General features: G+C 50.8%; 4 protein-coding genes across 4 annotated transcripts; 3 read left to right on the forward strand and 1 right to left on the reverse strand.

Moving 5' to 3' along the window:
* Positions 1-533: 533 nt before the first annotated feature.
* CONPUDRAFT_91912 (uncharacterized protein) lies at positions 534-3,997 on the forward strand (the record flags this gene model as incomplete). Its single annotated transcript, XM_007773350.1, has 14 exons — positions 534-736; positions 797-973; positions 1,039-1,656; positions 1,708-1,780; positions 1,835-2,144; positions 2,199-2,223; positions 2,277-2,365; positions 2,421-2,507; positions 2,568-2,609; positions 2,667-2,687; positions 2,747-2,991; positions 3,043-3,264; positions 3,319-3,410; positions 3,469-3,997. The coding sequence occupies 14 exons, from the start codon at positions 534-536 to the stop codon at positions 3,995-3,997; spliced, it is 2,733 nt and encodes a 910-aa protein (XP_007771540.1).
* A 1,315-nt stretch (positions 3,998-5,312) lies between these two features.
* CONPUDRAFT_156504 (uncharacterized protein) lies at positions 5,313-8,393 on the forward strand (the record flags this gene model as incomplete). The annotated part of the gene is made up of 14 exons (XM_007773351.1): positions 5,313-5,338; positions 5,401-5,544; positions 5,599-6,171; positions 6,222-6,294; positions 6,347-6,620; positions 6,696-6,729; positions 6,779-6,867; positions 6,923-7,003; positions 7,061-7,102; positions 7,151-7,171; positions 7,234-7,478; positions 7,528-7,719; positions 7,778-7,848; positions 7,928-8,393. The coding sequence occupies 14 exons, from the start codon at positions 5,313-5,315 to the stop codon at positions 8,391-8,393; spliced, it is 2,331 nt and encodes a 776-aa protein (XP_007771541.1).
* A 173-nt stretch (positions 8,394-8,566) lies between these two features.
* Positions 8,567-9,636, reverse strand: CONPUDRAFT_61160 (2-deoxy-D-gluconate 3-dehydrogenase; the record flags this gene model as incomplete). Its single annotated transcript, XM_007772954.1, has 4 exons — positions 8,567-8,792; positions 8,846-8,998; positions 9,057-9,426; positions 9,483-9,636. The coding sequence occupies 4 exons, from the start codon at positions 9,634-9,636 to the stop codon at positions 8,567-8,569; spliced, it is 903 nt and encodes a 300-aa protein (XP_007771144.1).
* Positions 9,637-10,393: 757 nt separating this feature from the next.
* CONPUDRAFT_167520 (DEAD-domain-containing protein) lies at positions 10,394-12,704 on the forward strand (the record flags this gene model as incomplete). The annotated part of the gene is made up of 5 exons (XM_007773352.1): positions 10,394-10,428; positions 10,475-11,135; positions 11,195-11,323; positions 11,499-12,129; positions 12,183-12,704. 4 exons carry the CDS (start codon positions 10,394-10,396, stop codon positions 12,066-12,068), a joined length of 1,395 nt encoding a protein of 464 aa, XP_007771542.1. The 3' UTR covers positions 12,069-12,129; positions 12,183-12,704.
* Between the last annotated feature and the right edge of the window lie 2,469 nt (positions 12,705-15,173).

Consider the following 15,173-nt stretch of genomic DNA (forward strand, 5'->3'; position numbering starts at 1 on the left):
GTTGCCCTTTCATTGACCTGCTGACTCTCACGTTCATCGACAGGATTAGGTGCTTTTTCTCTCATGAACTTCTCGAAGCTCCCCGGATTCTATTCCTAGCTACACTTCCTCAGCGGAAATCCAGGTTATCTCTCTGTCCTATCAGCTCGCTATGAATCTTTGCGGGCCACCACAGTGCTGGCCTAGCTGGAACATGTATACGCCCTTCTTCGGCATGCAGCGAGGACAAAGTTGCTTCCGCCGTCCATGTATCCCAAGGCACGTATAGCCTCGACCTTCGGTCTACCCTTCCATCGAACATAGCCGCAAACCAAGTGTTCTACGAAGAATGTGTCCGGCGAGGCCGGGAACGTGTTCCGTATCTTGGGCGCTTGAGGGGATCCGATAAAGACAGACAGACGCTTAAGGTGTACGCGTGGTAGGCGGCCAATCTCTACAGCTTCACAGCATAACAAGAGGCGAGCACACCACGAGCTACCCTCTTCCCCCCACCTCCGCCCTAGTCTCCTTCCACCTCTTGCTGCGTCTCCATGATGACTCTACTCACCGCTATTCTGCGATGCCTTCGGAGAGCCTCTGCGCCTCTCAAGAGGATGATTGGGCGGGTTCTGTTCTTGTTCAGTTACATCTTCCGGTTGCGACGGTGCTCGCGTACCCCATCAGATCACCAACCACCCCCTGCAGTAAAGGAACACTCTTTCATCGCTGCTATGACTCTTCCAGAGCGCTTACAAGGGTGCGTCTTTGCTAGCATAGCGTCCGCTCGCCCGAGCTCACATTACGATTTCCCGTCTAGCCCTATCGAGGCGAGTGGGCCAGGGACGTGTCCACCTCCCCGACCACCCTCTTCGGCATCTTCAGGCCCCATCGGCATCTGCGTTGATGATTCGCACTTTACACCCGACGATGGACGTAGCACTCGATCGTGCTCACCAAACCATGGACTGGCGCCATCTTCGATACAGCACTTGAGGTACGATAACACTAAAAGCCAAATTGCATGTGCCTGACGTCAATTTCGCTTATACTACACTTCAGCCCCGATGCTAGCCCAAGAAGTACATCGCGCTCGCGGCTTTGGGCCCCGTCAGAAGATGAGCCCGGCACTAGCAATCGGCCTTATGGTGTCTACTTGGAAGCGCCCGATCATCCCGGAGGCGTCAACGGGTCCACTCAGAGTTTCACTTCTTCCCTGACCGGACGAAGACCGCCCAGCATGCTAAGCAGGGAGAGCGTAGAGTCCCGGAAGGGCAAGTATCGTTCTTACAATGGCTCGACCCATTCCATTGGCAAGGTGACAGGGCCTGCGAGATCTCCTGTGGTATCTGCCAGGGCTAGCCAGGAGCTCCATATTGGTCAAATAGGGATTCCTGTATCTTCCAATCAGGCGCTAACCATGCCTCCCGGTCGAACGTTGGCTCCGCCTGTCGATGGACAAGGTGACTCGATATCATTAGGAACTACTCAGGTTGCTGGAACGATTGAGTTAGTTCCTTCCGAACAATCATATGATGTCCCCGTCGCTCCGATGTTGCCCGTCGAGCTGCAACGATACGAGCGCCGCGGTATCAATAAAATGACAACCTCGGACTATGCAGTCCCATGCATGACAGCGTACTGTCCCGAACATGAATCCGATTATCCCTCCGGAGACTCGTAAGTCTCATCCATATTCTTCGACTGGCTTCGTTGCTTACCAATGAGAAGGAATCCAATCCCACAGGATTGGCAAATGTGTTCACATCCCGAAGGTGCAGCCTTCTACTACTGCGAGAGCAAGGTAAGTTCTCAGTTGCTCGCTTTACAACGCTGCTTATGTTGGGTGTGCCCTTAGAGAGCGTTTACAGACGTTGACGTATGCGACAACGACATCCAGTCGGATGTCGAATGGTATATTGATTACCTCCACGACAAACTAAAGGACATGCTGGCTTGCAACCGTCACTATAGTAAGCAACAGAAAAGTGCGATAGAGCATAACTCTATGCTAGTCGTCGAACCGCAGCTCAAACGCACTGCGGGCGAGGACGAGGTGATCATCCTTTACTACTTTGTCAACCCCGATGGTCGGACTATATTCTGGCTGCACGACACCGACTACACATTTTTTGGCGTTGAAGGCGTCACCCAAATGTCACACAAAAGTTCGTCTTTACATTTCAGTTGATGATTGGTACACCAACCTTTGTCGTCGCCAGAACTAGCGATAACTGCACATTATTGGTGCGTGTAATCCCCCCTCGCTGATGTCAAACTCATGAGAGATCATCAAACAGGAAGCACTGGGATATGTACCCGCTGAATTGCAAAGTTGACAGCGCCTTAGTAAACGAAGTTAAAGACATCATCCTTCACGCTAAGTGTGGTGAGTTATCTAAAAATACAAATACGGCCGGAGTGATGATTGTCGTTCATTCTAGATCATGCGACCTCTAAGTACACTGCTGGGCCTGTTGGCCCTGGAGAAGTGAATGAATATCTGTCAATACTTGATAAGATCAAACAACGTTCGTCTGATCATGCATTTGTCTTTTAGCTTCCGTACTAAGGCCTGAGGCATTGGGTAGCGGACAAGTCAGAGTCCAACCTCTACGTGTCGTGTATCATTGGTTAGTAAACCACAGATCAGTACTAGCCTTCGCTTTGGCTTGCTAACCGAGTCTTAGGACGTATGATGTTTACCATTGGTAAGCTGCTGCTCCGGTTGTTCCCGCCGTCCAAGTCCCGAGCTGAAGCTGCAGTCAAGCCTACAATCAGTATCTTAACTTTCACGGACAACCGTGCGCACGCCTCAACTCGAATGACAGTGTCTATGGATGGAAGTACAAACCTTCGCTATGGATGAAGGTTGGTTCGTGGTTACTGCTCCGCGCACCAGAGTCCCATGTCTCCGCCCTTCATGATATTTGTACGGACGGCATTGCTAGCAAACACACATGGAGTGATTTTGTAGCGGGGTTGAATGCACAGCTTCAAGACTTTAACCTTCTCGTGAGTTGTTTTCTTCTTCGTCTACCATCAATCTCTGGACTTTTTTTGCAGGCTACTGTGCTGTTGAACGCCAACGTCGGGTTCCTTGCCATACAGTCCGTTGATAATGGATCCAACCCACAAGCGGTTGCGAATGATGCGGCTGACCCCACGCGCTCATGGACCCAGATAGCGAGCTACTGGTCGTTGGCGTTTAGTATTGGAAGTATGATCCTCGGTACCTTCCTCGTCCGCTTTCATCAGGGCCCAGAACACAAAGATGCCCATGCAGTGGTAAGTGAGGAAACGAGCCGTCCAGCACGATTGCTCACTATTGCACAAATTCAGGCTCAGTTTCTGAAGAAAATGCGATCCGAAAAGCGTGGCCTTGAGCGTTTAGCGGTTGTCTACAGTCTTCCGTACGCGCTTCTCATGTGGGGGTGAGAGTCTGCTCGAACGCATCTCTTCCTACGTATTCGCTGACATCACACTATCCAGTATCGTCTGCTTCTTTTGTGCATTTGCCATTGAATCGTGTCAACGCGGACAACGACGTGACTTCGTCTCTGTAGGCTCGATATTCGGGATTATCTTCGGTCTCATCGTATACGCCATCATTTCGATCCTGTATGGACCATGCGAAAGAAGGGTTAAAGATCACGTCTCGTCGTTCAGACCCAAACTGTCTGACTTCGAGGCGCTCAAAAGCAAGATTGGACTTGCTTCTTCATCCGCCGAGAAGCGGGGGAAAGGGCCGTCGTGGTGGAATCGTCGCAAGCCTCTCGATTCCGAAGCCGGAGATTACCTCTCCGATAATATCAGGGGGTCGCCTAGTAGGGGCGCACAAGTTGAGGTTTTCAGTCATACAAGCTTTGCAGATGGAACACAGCATGAATCCTCCCTCGTGTCGATGAGTGACGACATACCCCTTCACAGCCTATCGTCCGGTCGGCCACAGCGTCCTGCGATCACCATCTCAGATGAGCGACATCATGATCTGTCCCGTTCCCAGAGTTCGCCCACGTAGTACTGCATTGATACGCACACTCAGATGATCTATACTCATATACCTCACATTTAATTGTATCTTCACTATATTCCATTGTATAATGACCGAAAATTGTCTTAGCTACTTTCATGTTTCAGCGACTACGTACTCTGTTGCGTTCATTGTAAGGTAACCCTAGTACCAACTTCAGCATAGTTTTGCAAGAGAGAGCTGACCTCGGAGGCAATAGCGACGCGATGCGCGCGTCACACCGTTGGTCAACAAACACCGTGACTTTCATCCATCCCCTTCGCCATCCACCTCTGCCTATAAAGCAGTACCTTTGCCTGCTCTTCATACATTAATACCTTAATACCTTACGAGGTTTCCAAATGCACAGAACGCAAATTCTGACGGCGGTCCACCACTGCTCCTTAGGCCTTAATCACGGCCAGGGCGAGCCCAACCCTCATAGCCACCGCAATGCATCGGTCGCGGACGCATTCATTAGTAAATCACTAATGCCTGTGTTATTGCCCATACTGATACTGTCTGATTCGGAAGAATGTCTTAATTTGAACCTACTCCCCTTTCAATAGGTTAAAGTAAGCCAGCGTTATCCTCTCACTGACGTGCTGACTCTCACGTTCATCGATAGCCTGAGGTTTGGGTCACTCTTCTCCCATGAACTTCTCGAAACGCCCCGGATCCTGTTCCCCACCAAGCTTCCTCAGTGGAAATCCAGGTTATCATCCTGCCCTATCAGTTCGCTATGAATTCTTGCAGGCCACCATGCTGGCAACTTCCTAGCTGGAACATGCATACACCCTTCTTCGGCATGGCCGCGAGGACAAAGTTGCTTCTGCCATCCATGTGTCCTAAGGCACGTATAGCCTCGACCTTCGGTCTACCCTTCCATCGAACATAGCCGCAAATCAGGACCCATAACCATCGATTCAAGTGTTCCACGAAGAATGTGTCCGGAGAGGCCGGGAACGTGTTCCGCATCTTGGGCGCTTGAGGGGATCCGATAAAGACAGACTGACGCCCAAAGCGTACGCGTGGTAGGCACCCAGTATATACAGCCTTGCACACAGCAAACAAGAGGCGAGAACGTTGCTTGCTACCCCCTCCCTCCCACCTTCGCCCTGATCCCCCGCCACTCCCTGGTATGTGTCCATAATGATAACTTTGTCTATCCCTTTGCTAAAGCGCCACCTCCGTAAAGCCTCTGTGCTTCTCGCCACGCTAATTAGCTGTTTTTGTCCTTAGTGAATTACACGCTTTCCGGCAGCGGCGCGACTCACGGACCCCATCAAACCACCAACCACAGGAACACTCCTTTATCGAGGCAATGGCACATTCAGAGCAGTTCCTCAGGTGCGTCATTGTCGGGAAAGCGCTTGATTGCACCCAGCTCACGATATCACGCACCCACTCAGCCCCGAGACAAACCGCCCAGGGACGCCTTCGCCTTCACAGCCTTCATCCCCTGTTACCTTGGACCACCCTCTTCTCCAAGATGATACTCGCTCGGTGCATAGTAATCGCCCTAACACTCGGCCGCCTTCGCTTCAGTACTTGAGGTAGGATCCATCCTAGCATAATCCTCACGACGTCTGACCTCTTTGAATTGTTAGTCCTCCTAGTCCGAATGCTATTGGCACACAAACGCTACCTCTTCCAAGCCCTTCATCGCCTTCATTTTATCGACCACATTCTATCCACTCTAATCACTCCTCACCAAGTATCGCTCGTTCATCAGCTTCAACTAGGCCCCCTAGCCTCAGAAGCATGGATAGTAGGATAAGCGAATATCGCAAGCATACCGGCTCAGGGAGTTCTGTACGCGTGGAACGGTATTTTCCTGCCGTTTCTCCCTTGAACGATACGTCCAGTAGGGGAACGGCCAGCCAGCAGTTTCAGCCTCACCCGTCTCACGGTCAACCTCTACTTGCGGATGGGGAGCGGATAGTGGCGCTTCCTCTTGACGGCCAACGTAACTCAATAATGACTGGGACAACCAACGTCGCTGGGCTGTCTAATGCTGTTGCGGGAGAAGAGGCATACACCCTGAACATTGATCCTATGCTACCCACTGGCTTGAAGCGATACGACTTGCGTAGACCTGACGAAGAAGAACCGGATGACTCGGTTCCACGTCTGACTGCATATTACCCTGATCACGAATCAGACTACCCGCATCGGCAGTGGTATGTTTTACGTGGGAAATACTTACAAAGTCTTCGCTGACCCTTGTTAGGAACCCCATTCCAGAGGGCTGGCAAATATGTACGCACCCAGAAGGAGCAGTCTTTTATTACCATGAGGGATTGGTATGTTTTCATAACTTCGTCCCAGATGCCGTCACCAATGGTGTACCTGCAGAGGACGTTTACGGACGTAAACGTGTGCAAAGAGGATATCCACGTGGATATAATGTTTTATGCTGGCCATTTTTGGGATAAACTCATGATGCTTCTCGGCGAAAACAGTTGTAATATCAAAGACCATCAGAAGCAAATCCTCAAAAGTCAGAGTATGCTTGTGGTTGAACCTCAGCTCAACGAAGCCGGGGATGAGGTGATCATTCGCTACTACTTTGTCAACCCCGACGGTCAGAGCGTATTCTGGCTTCACGATATGAACCACGATTTCTTCGGTATTCCAGGGGTCAAAAGAATGACACACAAAAGTCTGCCCTCGCATTTTACTACCTGAGACGTGTCTTAATCAGTCTCAACAGAGCTCGCAATTACCGCGCTTTACTGGTATGTTGTGTTTGACTGTCGATCGGTCATTCTGACCAACCCACCATAGGAAACATTGGGATATGTACCCAGTTCAATGCGATGTCAACGAGACTCTCGTGCATAAAATTAAGAACATCATTCTCCATGCGAAATGTGGTAGGTGAAGTCGTGATAGAGTTGCGCTTGCAAGATGGCTCAGATTATCAACTAGACCATACCACTTCCAGATTTGCTGCCGGGCTGACCCCAACAGAAATAAACGACTGCTTGTCGATCCTCTCCAACATCAAAGGTTTGTCGTACTGCATGAGCTGCGCGTTTGAGTTTAGTCCTGACCATCAACTGGTAGCGGACTGTGCCGAAACGGGCATGCATGTCGCGTGTACTATCGGTGAGTGGCCCTGTTCAATAGGGTGTCATCTCCCTGACCTCTCTGAAGGTCGAATAATGTTCACTATAAGTAAGCAATAACTGCGCTATCGCTAAATCATGACAGCCAGCTAACCTGTTTTCACGTCCTAGCATATTATCAGTACATCAATTTTCATGGTCAGCCGTGCGCACGGCTCAACTCAAACGATAGCGTGTATGGATGGAAGTATCAGCGGTCGCTGTGGATGAAAGTCTGTTCATGGCTTCTGTTTCGTGCACCTGACTCCTACATCACAATGTTACATGATATATACGTGGACTCCATAGCGAACAAATATACGTGGCGCAACTTCATTACAGAGCTCATCACGCAGCTACAAGACTTCAATCTTCTCGTACGTTGACTTGTTATCTCGACTTCGCAGTAGCTCAACCCCCTTTCAGGCTACCGTCCTACTGAACGCGAACGTTGGATTCCTCGCCATACAGAGCGTCGACGGAAGCTCTGGAGAACCACGCTCCTGGACACAAATTGCCAGCTATTGGTCCTTGACATCTAGCATAGGAAGTATTGTTCTCGGCGCATTCCTTGTTCGTTTCCATCAAGGATCCGTTCACAAAGACGCCGAAGCTGTGGTAAGCCTAAACATCAACGATCCTTGAAAGGAAGAGCTTGCTTCTCACGATGTCACAGGCGAAATTCCTGAACAAAATGCATTCTCAACGGAATGGTCTCGAGCGTCTGGCTATAGTCTACAGTATTCCGTATGCACTTCTCATGTGGGGGTAAGTTGCTATGGCGCATTGTACGTGTATGTCATTGCTCATGCCCCGAACTTCAAAGGATTGTCGCATTCTTCTCCGCCTTTGTCATCGAGTCATGCCAGAAAGGACAACGCCGCGACCTTGTTTGTGTCAGCACTGTTTTCGGGATCACATTGACTCTCATCGTGTACGGCATATCGACCATCCTCCACGGCTCCTGCAACAGGGGGATCCTGGAAAGGCTTTCGTCCGTCACCTTCAAATTTCCTCGTCGTCAAAATGTTGCGGTTGCTTCCTCCTCAGACGATCCGTCTATTAGCTCTCACAGCAGAGCGCTTGCAGATCACGTCAAGACACAGTGGCATGGTGCCTTTGGCGATGAAAGTTCGGTAGCAAGGAGTCATCGCGAAGAAGCTTCGGCTGAAACGGCTCAGGATTTTGCCATGACTCCCGTTCACGTACCACGTTTCACCCTCACTAGCCCAGAGGAACAGCATCAAAGCCATGAGCTACCTCTACACCGGTCCCGAAGCTCTCCTACCTAGCGGCGTGGTGTAGTAACGGCCTAATATCTGGCTCGCCGGGTTTTATCACTGCATGATCGTTCTCTGCGTTCGTCGAAGTGGAAATAGCATACGTTCTCAGATGATCGATACTCGTATACCCCGCATTTGACTGTATCCTTACAATTTATCATTGTACAACAAACGCTATTCGCTCAGAATACATGGCCTCCGCCATCTACTATCAGATCGCTTCCGCTTATCCAGCACCCAGCCGAGCTGCAGAACAGGACCACGGCACCAGTGAGCTCCTCTGGTGAGCCCATCCTTCCGGTAGGGTTCCTGGAGTTCCAGATGGAACGCGCGTGTGCGAGGCCTTCCCCATGGTTGAGGATGGTATCTATATATCCCGGAGAGATCGTGTTCACTCGGATGCCGTATCTGACGTCAAAATATTAGTCGCGCATGATTTTGAGGGAAAGGGCAGAACGCACCTAGCCCATTCGGCAGAGAGTGAGCGCGAGAGCTGCAGCAGTGCGCCTTTAGATGCGTTGTAGGCAACCTGAGGCTGGGGGAAGTTCACGGCGTGTGCTGAGATTGACGCAGTGAGGAGGATCGCGCCTCCTGATTGCTGCGCTATCATTTGCCTTTGAGATCATGTTAGGTCTCGACGTGTTGTCGACCAAAGAGAGATGTCACACGCACTTTGCCGCCGCCTGGCTGACGAAAAAGCTCCCGCTCGTGTTGACCTGCAAGGTCTTGCTCCAGTCATCCGGCGTCAGGTCCGTGGCATGCACGCAGCTAACGATGCCCGCAAAGCAAATGCAGATGTTAATGCTGCCCATCTCCTCGGCAGCCTCGTCGACTGCCTTGCTGACGCTGTCCGCGTTCGAAACGTCCACGGGGATGGCGTGGATCTTGACATCGGGGAAGTCTCGTTGGAGTGAGTCGAACGCAGCGGACGCTGCGGGGGATTTGATCGTGCCCTGAAGGTCCAGCAGCGCAAGGCCAGAGAGGCCATGCTCCAGCAGAGCGCGCGCACAGACAAGCGCTATGTTCCCCAGGCCACCGGTGACTAGATCGACGTATGTGAGTGAATAGAAGCAAGTTGGTGTAAGACCTTAGACGTACTGATGGCGTTCCCATTGACAGCGAAACGCGATGCAGCACGCTGGACGGGAGTGAGACCTTGCGCCTGGTCGAGTGGGCGTGTCAGCGGGTTGTCCCCGGTGGAAAGGACCATCTCGGGGAGGACGCGGGTGGTGAGATTGTCCCGTTCAGACATGGTGCTTCAGCTGGAGGACTGGAGAGGGCAAGGTTAGAGTTCTGAAGGGAACGGTTGTCTAGGTTGCTGCTGTAGAAATCCGCACCCTTTCCGCCATCGCTGCTCGGACACTCCAACTTGAGATCAGATTGATAACGTCCGACTCGGAACAGACATAGCCGGTCACCGTCCACGCAGCTGCGGTTAAGTTGCTGGTCCGTGTGCTAGATCCTTGTAACTTGTAAGTGTCACTGTAATAGAAAGATGTGTCGACCTGCTGACCTCCCCATCGTCCTTTGAGGAACGAGGGGAGCTTCGGGGCGTGGGAAGTAACACTACACGCCTGATCAAGAACAGGGGTGACCTCAGAGACCATGACAAGCAAAGGGATTCTCTGGATCTGAAAGACCTCCGATTTTATATAGTGGCAGTATTGTTGATTTAGCGGGCTTCATACCGTCGATATTTTATAGCTAAATGTCAGAGCGATGCGATTGCAACAAGCAAGTTCAAACCACGTAGCGCGACTTATATCAGGGCGTCAGACTGTGGGGTACAACATCTATCCATGTGACTGCGCACATGCAAAGATCTCTAGCAAGAAACAATATACTAGCACATTGCTTGGACAATATTCGATTTTTGGATGGTGTCGATGTAATGTTCGCCTACGGCGAAGTCTCAAAGGAATGGGCTTGAGCGTGAGAAAAGAGATACACCTGCATTTTATCCCAACAAGCCACCACTCGACGCATCATCCTCAACGCAACAACAAGCCATGGCCCACCAACAACGACCAGCCCCATCAACAACGTATGCCCTATACTCTTGCTGAGGTATAATAACTAATTGAGAGCAGCAACGACACCGCCTGGAAGTCTGGCCTCCGTCCACCACCCAAAGACTTTCGCCCTCAAACCGAAGATGTAACTGCAACCAAGGGCATGGACTTCGAGGACATGTTCCTCCGGCGAGATCTCCTCATGGGCATCTTTGAAGCGGGTTTCGAGAAACCATCACCAATCCAAGAAGAGGCTATCCCCATCGCACTCACAAAACGCGACGTCCTCGCCCGCGCCAAGAACGGCACAGGCAAGACCGCCGCCTTCGTCATCCCCTCCCTCCAGCAAGTCGACATCACCAAGAACAAGATTCAAGCTCTCCTTCTCGTCCCCACACGAGAACTCGCGCTCCAGACAAGTCAGGTCTGCAAGACTCTCGGCAAGCACATGGGCGTTCAGGTCATGGTTACCACCGGCGGTACCACCCTCAAGGACGACATCATGCGCTTGGGCGAAGTCGTTCACGTACTTGTCGGCACCCCTGGGCGGATACTGGATTTGGCGGGGAAGAACGTCGCGGACCTCAGCGAGTGCCCAGTGTTCGTGATGGACGAAGCAGATAAGCTGCTTTCCCCCGAGTTTACGCCTGTTATGGAGCAGCTGCTTGCGTATCTTCCCAAGGAACGTCAAGTCATGCTCTTCAGTGCAACGTTCCCGATGATCGTCAAGGATTTCAAGGTATGATAATTCACTACTTTTTTGTCGTGCGCCTACTGATCAGTTATTGTTAAAATTAGGGAAAGCACATGCGGAACCCCTACGAGATCAACCTCATGGAGGAGCTTACTTTACGTGGCGTCACACAATACTACGCGTATCTCGAGGAGAAACAGAAAGTGCACTGCCTCAACACCCTTTTCTCGAAAGTGAGTTTTTGCCCATTATTTTTTCGCCGTTCTTTGGGCGCGCTCCTGCCTAGATTTTTCTTTGATTTATTTGAGCCATAATTCATGTATCACTGGCACCCCTCGCGAACATTCTTAATATGTCTTCTTCATGTCGTTTTAAATTCTATCCTGAAAATATTAATCGCGCTTGCAGCTTCAAATCAACCAATCCATCATCTTCTGTAACTCTACCAACCGTGTCGAACTTCTCGCGAAGAAAGTCACGGAACTGGGTTACTCCTGCTTCTACTCGCATGCCAAGATGCTCCAATCACACCGTAACCGGGTCTTCCACGATTTCCGCCATGGCGCCTTCCGTAACCTTGTCTGCTCAGACCTCTTGACGCGTGGTATCGATATCCAGGCTGTCAATGTCGTCATCAACTTCGACTTCCCCAAGAACGCCGAGACCTACCTCCACAGAATTGGCCGTAGCGGTCGATTTGGTCATCTCGGTATTGCCATCAATCTCGTCACGTACGAGGACCGCTTCAATCTTTACCGCGTCGAGCAGGAGCTGGGTACGGAAATTATGCCCATCCCTAGCGTCATTGATCGCGGCCTTTACGTCGCACCCGGGGCAACGGACGAACCCCAGCAGAAGACGCAGCAGCAGCAATCTCAGCAACGAAACGGAGCCCCTGCCTATGGCCAGGCGCAAGCTCAACAGCAAAACGGCAGGCAGGCGCAGCAGCAAGCCCAGGGACAAGCACAGAGGCGATGAGAGAGCGATGCGATGCTTCTCGTTTTCTTCTTCTGTTTGTATTCTTCCCTCTATTCTATCGGTACGTCTGTCCGACATAATCGAGAATCGATAACCTTATTGACGTCCTCTCAGTACGCCGTCTCTTCAATGTTCCTTGACACTGCTGCCCCATCCGTCATCGTTCAATCATTCCACGACTGGTTTTCTCCATCGACATTGAAACGAACCTCAGCTTTCACACATAACGCTAAATCCCGTCCCGTAACGTATCCCCTCTGTGCTATACACACCCCAGACGCCAGTGCTATTCCTCCCTCTGAACCATGAATCACGCATTCCGATCATTTCCGCCTGCGTTATTCCTCCACCTAGTTCCCGAGTTAACAACTCGTATCCACGCATCATCCTCGCTCTCAATGTTCTGGTCGCCCCTCGCGACTTCCCCCGATCAACTCAACTGTCACCGTAATATCACTCTACGGACCTCTTGCGCCTGGTGCTTGATGTGCACCCTCCGCTCTCCTCAAGATTTTCGACAGCCTTTGTCGATTTTTCATCATCATCATCACCATCGCCACCAACCCTACCTATCACTCGCCCTGTCCTTCCTCCACAACCTACCCTTCCACGTCATCGCTACCGCCCACTCAATACCTTCCACCCCGACTACCGATCATCACCCTGCCTCCCCGATACTTGTTGACTTCGATGTCTCTGTACCTACCTGCCTTTACCCCTACCCTCATCGTACCCCCATCTCTATCCTTTACCCCCATCGAAGTCGTTTCTCGTTCTAGCGTCAGGCTACCGTATCACTCTTACGTATACATCGCTGGATGCTAATGAGACAAGTGTCCCCCCGTGCATTTGGATTCCCTCTGAAAGACGCGCGTCGCTCTTACGACGCGGTGGAGACATTGCTGCGCATTTTCCGTAAAGGCTGCTGACTAAGCCTCGTCTATGTATGGGCTAACCCCTGAGTGCCTTTTATTGCGCCTTCGCGCCTGGCATTCGTTCGATCGACCGTTTATCAGAACACAGCGAGTCTGGTGCCCTCTGTTAGCGCGGCAACGTCTACGTCGTAGCTGTGTGCATCCCCCAGGTAGAGTGAAAGCCCAATTTATGGATGATCGAAGGGAGCTGATATCACTACTGCGACAGTATTGACGGTTTTCCGCGTATTCATAACATGGAATCGCAACAGAACAGTCTTAAACTTCTCCTAATTGGAGCGACATGCGCTTGCGTTATAGGCTTGGCGTCTTTGATAGCGGCCAACCATGCCGTACGTGAGCTTTGTTCCCTGCTGCCTGATCAACGCTTTAAAAAGCTTTCGATCCATGGACGGAAGCATCATCTGGAGTCCGAGCACGAAGGGGGACTCTCCTGGTCAATGTGACCTAATAAACAGCAACAGCGTGCTAATGGGTGTTTACATTTCTCAGGTAACCTAGAGAAATCTCCGTAATCGTTGAAATTCGCTTACTTTGATGGTGGACCGTCTTCGACATTTATGCGCTTTCCTTGCAATGCAGCAGACGTTCCACATGCTTAGACCAGAGTCTTAGTAGATTGCCCGTGGATCATGGAGCGCCTTACATGACGGTATGCACCATTTCTGAAACCTGACACTTTGGACCTCTTTGACGATAAAGGTCAGGCTATGTTCAATAAGACACCTAAGCGCTGGGCCTTGACTACGGCTGTTGATATCATATGAGCGTAGTCTTACGACTCCTGAATATTCTGTTTACCGCAGTTGGATCGGTGAGTTCGTGGGCGACATGAATATGGCTCTGTACTAAGCCATGCTGTAGAACACCACGATGGGCTTTGGAGTAACGTGAGCGCATGCCCGACGGTGTCCCTGGCTCAGGATGTTGGCTCAAGCTGGATTGTCAGATTCTCAGCGCCTCTTATCTCCATGCTAAACGCTCGGCTGTACATCAAGCTTCGCTTCTTCTGCGAACGCCTCGGGCCTTATCATTCTGCCGGCGAGCTTATATCGGATCATGAGGTAAGTCAGATGAATGCTATCAATGGATCTACAGAATAACGGGGTTTACAAGTGGTAGGAGCTATAACACCAACGCAGACAATGTGAAAGCTGTTAACATACTCTTATGTACGTTCAGAACATTACGAATCTACCCTCAGGGCTGCGAAACCGCCTTTACAACACATACTGTAGGTTACGGGCTGAGTCATTTCGTAGGATCATCGCTTCCCGCAGATCTACGAACCAAAGTATCAACGGATCGAACCGGCTGGTAAAATATTCGGATGCAGGTACGAGAATGTTTTCCTCCGTAGGATGAATCGACAGCGTTCGTTTCCCTCTATTGACAAGCCTGAGGGACCAGAAAAGTTCAGTGTTATATTAGAGGTGCGTTTTAGTCCTTTGCCAGTGGTTTCAACATTCATATAAGACTCAGTCGAGGCGAACAACAGTTCTCGCCTATACTTTATCCCAGCTTGTGATGCTCAAAATAGTGTGAGAGTGCTTCCATCTGTTCCATCCATAGTATTTATGGCCAGTCCAAAGCCAAGTCCAGCGTGCCTCAACTGATATATGAAGTGTACAGGCTTCTCATGGGAACTGAAACCTTTAAATATAAACCATGACCTCGAGGCGCGCCCATTGCCAGCTGTCTCTCCTATACGCGTACCCAAGGCCTCAAAGCCTCACCGGTCATCCTGCCTCCATTATTACCTCCACTCCATTCATTTTCCTGAAAAGACTTTCGATCCACCTACTAAGGTCCCGTCACGGTTTACACACCCGACGTCCACCATTTCCTTGTCGTGAACTCTACCTCGTCAATGTACGATGCCCGTTACATCTACGAACTTTCTCTTGCTCAAGCCGGACGTTACATAACGCGTATGAGTTCGTGGTCAACGTCATCATCCGAGTGACTAACAGAGAGCTGTAGTGGTGTCGTTGACTGCACTGATATGGGACTCCGTCCTCATGTTCGGCCGAGAGCGGATATTTGTCTGGGGAAAGCTCCCTTGGTACGTGCAATTGGCGTATGCTACAAACAAGCTGGGCATTGGTTTGGTAATTTCTGCATACCTGTGGAGTGAGTTATATGTCCGGAGATGTGCTGGTTGATTCGA

Source organism: Coniophora puteana (genome assembly GCF_000271625.1).
Source record: "Coniophora puteana RWD-64-598 SS2 unplaced genomic scaffold CONPUscaffold_10, whole genome shotgun sequence".
NCBI classification, from domain to species: Eukaryota; Fungi; Basidiomycota; class Agaricomycetes; order Boletales; family Coniophoraceae; genus Coniophora; species Coniophora puteana.